The sequence below is a fragment of the Aptenodytes patagonicus genome, chromosome Z (assembly GCF_965638725.1).
Source record: "Aptenodytes patagonicus chromosome Z, bAptPat1.pri.cur, whole genome shotgun sequence".
Lineage (NCBI taxonomy): Eukaryota > Metazoa > Chordata > Aves > Sphenisciformes > Spheniscidae > Aptenodytes > Aptenodytes patagonicus.
This window is the reverse complement of record NC_134982.1, coordinates 48,126,335-48,136,730: the sequence shown is the minus strand read 5'-3', so window position 1 is coordinate 48,136,730 and position 10,396 is coordinate 48,126,335. Positions and strand designations below refer to the sequence as shown.

The following is a 10,396-nucleotide window of genomic DNA, read 5'->3' as shown; positions in this document are numbered from 1 at the left end:
CCAGGACCTAGTGGCTACTGAAATCAAGTCACATCATCAAGAAAAGAGCATTCCCTGTTTATCATGTTGCTCAGTGCTTCCTTTGCAGAAAATAAACAAAGTAAAACAGTTCTGATGGTGTGTAAATGTTCAAGGGGAAAAAAAAAAGAATATATTGCCCAGTGTTAACTGTAAATTTTAAACCAATATGTGACGCAAGACTATGTTATTCCTAGGTACTCATTAATTAAATTTCAGGTTATTTGCTTTCATTATAAGTTTATCTTCCTAGCTTAAACTTTGCTAGCCTTAAAAACAAGGCCAAAACAATGCAGAACAAGGAAAAGGAACATAATGAAAAGTAATTATCTGATTTAATTTTGCACATTGAGCCAGTGAGTATTCTATAAAACATATTTCAATTGATTCCGGTCTTGCTGTTTTTGAATAGCGGCTACTTGTGAAGCAGAAAGAAAGTGTTGAGTTTTAGAAAGTGTAGTATTTGGCAGCTAGTCACAGCCAATAAAAATGTTGTACACAACACATGCATGTTGATTTTGCAGCTCAGAAGAAGAAACACATTGCTTTCCTTTAGGTATCTAAGTATCTGACATCAGAAGCTTGAACATAACATAAATTGCCGTTAGTACATACAATTCCTTTCATTCATGAAATTATTCACTTTCAAAAATTGAAAAAGGTATGCAATGTGCCAATAACAGACTTATCTTCTCTGGAAGTGTTGTTTTTTTAGTGAAAACTAATATTTTAAAGTAAAATTACTAGTAAACCAAGTTGGGTTGAACAATAAAATTAGACCAAATTCAAAATGAGCTGTCTTTTGACACACAGACTTTTTACTGTAATGGATGACACTAATAAAATTGTATTTAACAGCATGTGATAGGTATGTTCTTACAGTATTTTTGTTGTACAGGACATAGAAGTAGAACTCAAATGCAGTTATGCTGAAATTCGGACTTTCAGTTATAGCTGACATTACCCACTGGACCTCTTAGGTGTAATGGAGACAGTTGTACAGGTACACCATCTTCCCCTGAAACAGAGGTACTTGACAAATTCTGTGACAGAAATAATCCTTTCTTTCTGTGGACAAGATTTTAGGAAGTAATGTTCTACAAGAGGTGGGAATAAAAGCTCTCAGCCCTGCAGGGAAGTACTTGGGAATACTAGTGGATGAAAAATTGGACATGAGCCAGCAATGTGGACTTGCAGCCCAGAAGCCAATCGTATCCTGCATCAAAAGGAGTGTGGCCAGCAGGTCGAGGGAAGTGATCCTCCCCTCTACTCTGCTCTGGTGAGACCCCACCTGGAGTACTGCATCCAGGTCTGGGGTCCCCAGCACAGGAAAGACACGGACCTGTTGGAGCAGGTCCAGAGGAGGGCCACAAAAACGGTCAGAGGGCTGGAACACCTCTCCTATGAGGAAAGGCTGAGAGAGTTGGGGTTGTTCAGCCTGGAGAAGCGAAGACTCCAGGCAGACCTTATTGCATATATATTCAATATATAAAGGGGGCTTATAAGAAAGATGGAGAAAGATTTTTTACCAGGGTCTGTAGTGACAGGACAAGGGGTAACAATTTTAAACTGAAATAAGGTAGATTTAGATTGGATCCAAGGAAGAAATTCTTTACAATGAGGGTGGCGAGACACTGGAACAGGTTGCCTGGAGAAGTTGTGGATGCCCCATCACTGGAAGTGTTCAAGGTCAGGTTGGACAGGGCTTTGAAAAACCTGATCTAGTGAAAGATGTCCCTACCTGTGGCAGAGGGGTTGGGCTAGATGATCTTTGAAGGTCCCTTCCAGCTGAAACCACTCTGTGATTCTATGAAAATTAGATTCACAGAGGTTCAAAGTCAAGTTGGGGAACACTAGTTTGATCCCCTGTACACCATTGACCTTGCATTTTCCATGGCTTAACTTTTACAGCAATTTTTTAAGGAAAATGTTAACCTGGACTTAAAGATTGCTAGTGACTGAGAATTTATCAGTGTTTTGTGAGTTGTCCATGGTTACTCTTACTGAAAAACAAGCCTTTTGTTTCTAGTTCAAATCTGTGAATTCAAGTTTTAGTCTTCTGCCTTATATTTGTCTGCTGCAGTAAAAATCCTGTTTCTAGACTGTGATTTTTCATTGATGAACATTGACAAGCAAATGGACTTGTTCACTGTTCAATGAACTTAAACATGCATGTTTTCTATTTATGCTATTGGTTTTCTTCTGAATGTTCCCCTGTTTATCTGCATCACTCTTATCTGTGAACAGCAGAAATCTTTCAAGGAACATTAACAGCAATGCTAAATAAGTACTAATACAACTTCTCTTTCAAGTACCTTCTGTTTATATATCCAACAATTCTGACACTAGAATTTGCACTGGGAACTTCTGTTTAGTTAATTACATTTGCATCCCTAGTTTTTCTTAAAGTTACAACTCCTATAATGGAGATCCCCATTCTATAAACACAGCAGTTGTGATTTCCGTTCCTATGATTTTCAGTGATCATATTAGACTACAATAGAACTCTAGAAATAGAATTTCAAACAATGCCAAATCAGATGTCTTACAGAAGTTTATTACATCACTATCAATAACTAATCAACCAAATTTATAATTTCACTAAAAGAAAGTTTGGTAGGGTAGTTTCAGATAGCCTGATTTCTATAAGCCCACTTTGATTGCCACTGTTTTATCATATTTCAATATCTTCATAATAAAAAAAAAAATTCAGATCTTCCGTTATTCTGTTGCAGATAAATGTCAATTTTTCTTGGAGTTTTTTGAAACTTTCTTTGTTCCAGATCTTGCTTAAAAACAGCATTAACACCTAGAGACTAACTCGAGGGAGTTTCATTTTGGATAGTAATAAAACTGCAGGAGTTTGTGACTGGAATAAATGGCACACCTAGTATTTACAAATTCTCTTCTTTCAACAGAATGAATGTTAAAAAGTTAAAAAGGAAAGAAAACATCAAAAGCAGTCTTTTTTATATGGAAGCCTTGAGGAGCACATCCTTTGTTGCTTTGCTTTTTAAATATGACTGACTTAAGTGGCACTCTACTGCACAAAACTGGACATTGCTTATCTAGAATAAAAAAGCAAGATGCAAATATCATTTCCCCTAACTGCAGTCATAAGTTTAGGACTATTTAAATTCTCTAACTTGAGTCTAATTTGAGTCTAAATTCTCAAAGTCTCAAGTCTTTTTAGATTAAAAAGTATTGATTTATTAAACAAAAAATATATGTAAAACTAGATTTCTGAAACTCTACAGTATATACACTTACATAACTATACATAAACAGATTATTAAATAGCAAGCAACATAACTTTTTATCCAGCAAACTCATTCTTATACGGCTTGGAAAATTCCAATAAATGTCCACAAAATCCTGTAATCTGAAACCATTAGTAGAAGACCTCTTTCATCATTTTGCTGACAGTATTTGTTCACGCTGCTTAGTCCTTAAAGTCTTATTTAATACACTGCTATAAGACTGCTTAACACAGAAGTTTTAGTCACGTTGGTACTTGAATTTGCGATCTTGAAAAAAGCAGCAGAATTGCTACAGTTTCTGTATATAAAGCTGTTGAAACTTACCTAAACTGAAAATCCCAAGGAGGGCAATTTCCTTGAAGAACAGAAAGTAAATGCAACTATGTACGTATTCGCACTTTACATATTGTAAAGAACTAAATGCGTTATTTGGTCTTAAGAATACGACAGATCACATTCATTTTCTAAATTAATTCTTCCCCTCTTATAAAATCAAATCTCTCTTTAAGATGATGGTTTAAGTTCCACTGTTTCAACTACAACGTACAATGTCTTCATCCTGAGGGCATCTATGCCTGTGTATACTTTATTGCAGTGAATATTTACTTTCAGCAAGTCTATATGTAAATTAGTGGCTGTTGCTGTGGACTTCAAAATAAATATGTTGATTTAAAAGTTTAAACAGCATCTTAAGAAGGCTCTACTGCTCTGTTTTATCTGTAGCTACTGGGAGCAACTACAGTAACAAATAAAAAAATGAATTATGATTTTGAAGTGCTTCTGGCCATCTATGGCTTCCAGTGCTTTCTATTCAGGTGGATAAAAATAGAGTTACTCTGATATTCACTAGTGATTTAGAGATTTTTGATCTTCAGAGCTGAAGACTGAGTAATACTTTCGTAGTGTAGGAAGGAGTAGAATCTGTGAAAAGAGAAAAAAGAAATACATCTCAGACTTCAGCTATGTCATCCAGCACAAATAAATGGAGCCCTTAGCTAGAAATAGTTAGGTTTGGTTTCACGTCAAAAGTGCTCTACAAGTGATCTCTGTGCTATCTTTAAGAAATTCTGCTGGCTCGTATTATACAGAAGCTATTCCTTCTCCAGTCTGTTTTTCAAAAGCAGGTATGGGCATAATCTATAGCACAAGAGTTCAGAAGCAGGAAATCCAAGAGTGAGTCATGATTCAACCTCATCGTAAAAAGCATGGAGATAAGTTTTGTCTAGGAAGGCAGAAAAGTGTAACCCTGAGCTGCTTTGCCCCAAAAGAGTATAAAGCTGGCCTATGCTTGACAGGGCCAAATGCAGGTTTCAGGCAGTCTGGCAGCCATTATCTTAGACTCCACATTTCACAAGTATGTAAATGCAACTCCATCACTACATATTTCCTGAATATCTTTAAAGCAAAACTATGATGTCAGTTTTTCCTCCATTCCTTCTCTCCAGTTTAACTACTGTTGCTACCATTATCAGAATCTGGAACTTTTATAGCAGACTTCACTTTAGAAGTAAACGGCTTGAATACTCAAGTGTGCAGCTTATGGACATTAAGGAACAAAAGTCTAGTATCAGAACATGAAAAGTATTCTGCAACCACATCCTGTGGCCTTTCTTTACATTTCTCTTTTACCAGCTTTTGTAGGACCACTATACAGACCACTTACATGAAATGTAAGGAATGAAGATATACTATAAGATTAATTCCACAAAAATTCATTTCTACACACAAACCCTCAAAGAGATTTAAACAGAGCCTATAGGGTATTTTGGCTCACAGGAAGTTTGCCCTTTGTTTCCTAACACGTTTTACTAAACAAGACTCAAGAGATTGACAGTTACTTAACAACAGTAACTGTAAGGCAGAATAGCAAAATAAAGTAATATGTAAACTTTCAGGTGCTGTGCAATAAAGACAAAAGCAGTGATTTTACTACAATAGTTTTACAGTGGTTAAACAATCAGTACATTGATACAGATACACTGTTAAAGAATGTTCTATCAATGCAAAGAGCATTTCATATATACACTGTTTCCTTTTGAGGAGGAGGAGAAGCACTTCTGCAGTAATTCAAAATCACTAATGCTAATCCCAAGAGAGGTAAGTAAATCTGGAGAATAAGGATAATCATTGCATACCTTATCATTGAATTAAGGTTAATGCATGTACAAACACACCATTAATTTTGTATACATTTGTTCAATATCAAGTAATTAGTGCCCAAACTTTTAACAAAACTCATCTGACATTTCCACTTTTAGTCTTATTTAATACCATAACAGACAATTACAGTTTAAGGGTATATTGCTTGTACTCTTAAAAATTAATGTTCCAAATGTATGTCTGCATTTATATCCAAGATAGTAGGAAGTTTACTGCAAGTTAGCACATACCCCTTTCCTTTAGGTCTTCAATGTATGCTTTCATAAACTCTTTCTCAAATTCCTCCCGTTCACGTTCACTTTCTATAATTTCTTCAGTGTCTTCACATACAATAGTTTCAACTGGGCTGTCCTTGAGACTTATGAATCTAGAGAGAGAGTTTAACACAAGAATATATGCAACAGGCTTCTGAACATCACTGGCCAACATGAACGACATTTTAGAAGTTGCTACTACAGCCAGAAGGGGAAAGGTACAGAACATTTGCCTAATTTTTGCATTATGGCATTGTTAGGATCCATCTATTATTAGAAATAAAGATTTCAAATGGCACCTTCTCTATACTCCATTTTCCATATAAAAATGTTCAGATTTATCTCTTTCTTTTCACCTACCTACATAAATCATTCTTTGCAATAACAGGTATATTTCTTTATTATGGAACTTCTGACAGACTACACTGTAATTTCACATCTGTTAATGAGCAGTATGAACTCCATCCTAACAACACTGCCTAGCAATCTGGAATTTTGCCAGTATCACTTAGCTGATAATATCTATCTCCATTTTTTGGTTGTTATGTTACTTCTCTTTTACAATGCATGACTGGACGAGCATTATGTCATATTTGCGAATTTCCAGAAGCTACACATTGCAGGTGAAAAACTAGATGGTTACATAAACAACTTACATAATGTGCAAATTAAGTGCACAGCATTCTGAAAATCTCTGATGATATTACCACTCCAAGAAGGAAAAAAAAAATCAATAAAATTTTTACTTTCAAAAGAACATATGGCTTTTTAAAATCTCATGAATTGCTGTGCGTCTGTGGTTGGTTGACCTTGGCTAGCCAGGTACCCACGAAGCAGGTCTCTCACTCCCCCTCCTCAGCAGGACAGGGGGAGAATATAAGACGAAAAACTTGTAGGTTGAGATAAATACAGCTTAATGAAGAAAAGCAAAAGCCATACATAGAGGCAAAGCAAAGTAAAAAAATATATTCCCTACTTATCGACAAGCGATGTCCAGCCACTTCCTGGAAGCACGGACTCAGTATGTGTAGTGGTTGCCTTGGAAGACAAACACCTTAATAACAAATGACCCACCTCCCTTTCTCCTTTCTCTTAGCTTTCATTGCTGAGCATGACATCATACAGTATGGAATATCCCTTTGGTCAGTTTGAGTCAGCTGTCCCAGCTATGTCATAGAATCATAGAATCATAGAATAGTTTGGATTGGAAGGGACCTCTAAAGGTCACCTAGTCCAACCACCCTGCAATGAGCAGAGGCATCTTCAACTCGATCAGGTTGCTCAGAGCCCCGTCCAACCTGACCTCGAATGTTTCCAGGGATGGGGCATCCACCACCTCTCTGGGCAACCTGTCCCAGTCTTTCACCACCCCCAGCGTAAAAAATTTCTTCCTTATATCTAGTCTAAACCTACCCCCTTTTAGTTTAAAGCCATTCCCCCTTGTCCTGTCCCAACAGGCCCTGCCAAAATGTTTGCCGCCATCTTTCTTATAAGCCCCCTTTAAGTATTGAAAGGCTGCAATAAGGTCTCCCCGAAGCCTTCTCTTCTCCAGGCTGAACAACCCCAACTCTCTCAGCCTTTCCTCATAGGAGAGGTATTCCAGCCCGCTGATCATTTTCATGGCCCTCCTCTGGACCCGCTCCAACAGGTCCATGTCTTTCCTGTGCTGAGGGCTCCAGACCTGGATGCAGTACTCCAGGTGGGGTCTCACCAGAGCAGAGTAGAGGGGCAGAATCACCTCCCTCCACCTGCTGCCCACGCTTCTTTTGATGCAGCCCAGGATACAATTGGCCTTCTGGGCTGCAAGCGCACATTGCTGGCTCATGTCCAGGTTTTCATCTACCAGTACCCCCAAGTCCTTCTTGGCAGGGCTGCTCTCAATCCCTTCATCCCCCAGCCTGGATTGATGCTGGGGGTTGCCCCGACCCAGGTGCAGAACCTTGCACTTGGCCTTGTTGAATCTCATGAGGTTCATGTTGGCCCACTTCTGGAGCTTGTCCAGGTCCCTCTGGATTGAATCCCATCTCTCAGGCATGTCAGCTGTACCACTCAGCTTGGTGGCATCTGCAAATTTGCTGAGGGTGCACTCAATCCCACTGTCTATATGTCACTGATGAAGATATTGAACAGTACTGGTCCCAATATGGAACCCTGAGGGACACCACTTGTCACTGATCTCCATCCGGACATTGAGCCATGGACCAGTATTCTCTGGATGCGACTATCCAGCCAAATCCTTATCCACCAAACTGTCCATCCATCAAATCCATCTCTCCCCAATTTAGAGAGAAGGATGTTGTGGGGGACCATGTCAAAGGCTTACAGAAGTCCAGAGAGACGACATCCGTAGCTCTTCCCTTGTCCACTGATGTAGTCACTCCATCATAGAAGGCCTCTAGGTTGGTCAGGCAAGACTTGCCCTTGGTGAAGCCATGCTGGCTGTCTTGAGTCACCTCCCTGTCCTCCACGTGCCTTAGCATAGCTTCCAGGAGGATCTGTTCCATGATCTTGCCAGGCACAGAGGTGAGACTGAGTGGCCTGTAGTTCCCCGGGTCTTCCTTATTTCCTTTTTTAAAAATGGGGGTTATGTTTCCCCTTTTCCAGTCAGTGGGAGCTTCACCAACCTCTTGTTCATCCTCAGCCTACTGGCCTTTGTGGGGGAGGGTTGGAGAAACAGCCTTGATGCTGTGAGAGCACTGCTCAACAGTAGTCAAAAACGTCGGTGTGTTATCAACACCATTCTAGTTACAAATACAATGCCCAGCACTATAAGGACAGTTATGGGGAAAGTTAACTCCATCCCAGCCAGACCCAGAGTAGAGTCTCAGATGGTTTCATAATCAAAGACCTGAACATCACCTTCAGAAATGCAAGATCATTGTAATTTCAGACTAAAAGGCCTTTTACTTTTATCCTGCATGCAGCAACAAGGTGCTGTTTCACAACAAAAAATATATGATCTACTAAACTGATGTGACACTAGCCTTTTAACTAGCCATGTCTCCCACTCCCAGCAGCATACTTTTGACAGCACTGAACTTATCAACAGCTAACTGCCAGACTACTGGTCGCACTCTGGGGCATGGCTTTGTGACTCCAGAGTTAGAGCTACTATGACCAAGTCTACACAGGAATAGCAGTTTAGGCATACAGATGCACAATGTGCGGAACTGGCAGATGAAAATCAGAAAGCTGAAGCTCCTCTGCAATTTCCAATCTCTCTAGTGCCTCCTTAAGGACTCTGATATAAATTGGTCAGAATTTGACCAGCAGGTATGGTAGAAACTGATGCTTGTGAAAGTATTTCTCCTGGGTACATCTCTCTTATCTCCTTAAGAACATATTCCTTTCACTTTTACTTACTTTAAACCTGTGGTTGACTCACAGACGGCTGTGGGTATTTCAACCAGGTCATCGCCACTAACAACTAGCAAACTGAGCTTTGGCATATTGACCAGAGCTCGTGGAAGGTAAGTCAATTTGTTTTTCTGTAGGAGAAGTGTCTGCAGTTGATCTAACCTGTAAAAATGTAAAAGGTAAAGATAACTTAAAATATTTATTTCAGAGAGGAGCATCTATCCAAAATAGCAATACAGACTTAATCTTGTGCAAAAGAAGAACAATTACATGCACCATCTTTGGCTTCTCAAAAATCACTCATACCACACTTTCACAAATTGTCATCAACCTTAATGGAAATTTCCAGTCATGGTTCAACATTATAGATATTAACAGCATGCCTCTGACAAGTACTCAGAAGCATGCCCAAGATAAAAGGTTGCAAAAATTACTGTGCTTTCATACAGAAGATGTTGACAGAATATGATATAAAGCCTCACCATGTGTATCCTAGAACTAATGAAAAATATGGGTCACCAGCTCACACCTTTGCCCATATGCTGGTTTCTATGAACTAGATACGTCTGTGCTAGGCAGTATATTCCCATCTATTGTTTTTCACTAGTAATTAGTACTGTGGGGAGCAAGAGAAAGACCAGCTCCTGGTCGTATGGCTCTTGCAAGTCGTCCCACTGAAATTAATTTAATGACAATGTTTTGTGGAGGAAGGCATTGGGCTGCTTTTGCTTTATTTCCCCTGGCTTTTCCTAATGCAATAGTAATTTGTGGCTGAGCATGTATTCCTTAGAGTAGATAGAAGACGAAAAGCATAGCAAACTGATGAAACAAGTTTGTCTCATTTGACCAGAAGGGTCCATTCCTAAAACACTGTTGTAGGCTATTGCTTATGAGGCCCATATGATTTGTTTGAATTCAGGGAAAGATATTAAGTAAGGCTTCAGTTTACTGCCAACTCATCTTTTTTAATCACAGACTTCATGGTAGTTCACTGAGGTTCTTTGACTCTGCAGGCATTGAAATCATGTGTCTGAATAAAAATATCAGTTTACTGGCACGGCGTGGGGGGATATCCTGACATTTTCTAGTCTTCAGAATGCATGAGCCCAAGAAATTTCAAAATTCAAAACCCAAAGTCAAACAAAGAAAACCTTATTTTGTGGTGTCTAATTATGATGCTTTAGTATCGAGCCTGGCAACTTAGTAAGAAATGGAGAAGATGAAATGTAGAAAAGGAATATTTTGGAGATAGAGAAATATATATAGGTCACAGGGAAAAAATTACCCTTAAGCTGAGTGGGTATCCTTCCATAAAATAAAAATATCCTCTTAGAAGCTCTTTGAAGT

At 38.9% G+C, this 10,396-nt stretch overlaps 1 protein-coding gene across 10 annotated transcripts in view; it reads right to left on the bottom strand.

Moving 5' to 3' along the window:
* Window positions 1-336: 336 nt before the first annotated feature.
* Window positions 337-10,396, bottom strand: part of LRRC2 (leucine rich repeat containing 2) — a 72,274-nt gene continuing 62,214 nt past the window's right edge. For all 10 annotated transcript variants that reach the window (XM_076362584.1, XM_076362581.1, XM_076362583.1 and 7 more), the window contains 3 exons: window positions 9,056-9,211; window positions 5,669-5,805; window positions 337-4,199 (listed from right to left, as the gene is read on the bottom strand). In XM_076362584.1, coding sequence (XP_076218699.1) covers window positions 4,150-4,199; window positions 5,669-5,805; window positions 9,056-9,211 — 343 coding nt within the window. In that variant the 3' untranslated portion in view covers window positions 337-4,149. The remainder of the gene's footprint in view (window positions 4,200-5,668; window positions 5,806-9,055; window positions 9,212-10,396) is intronic.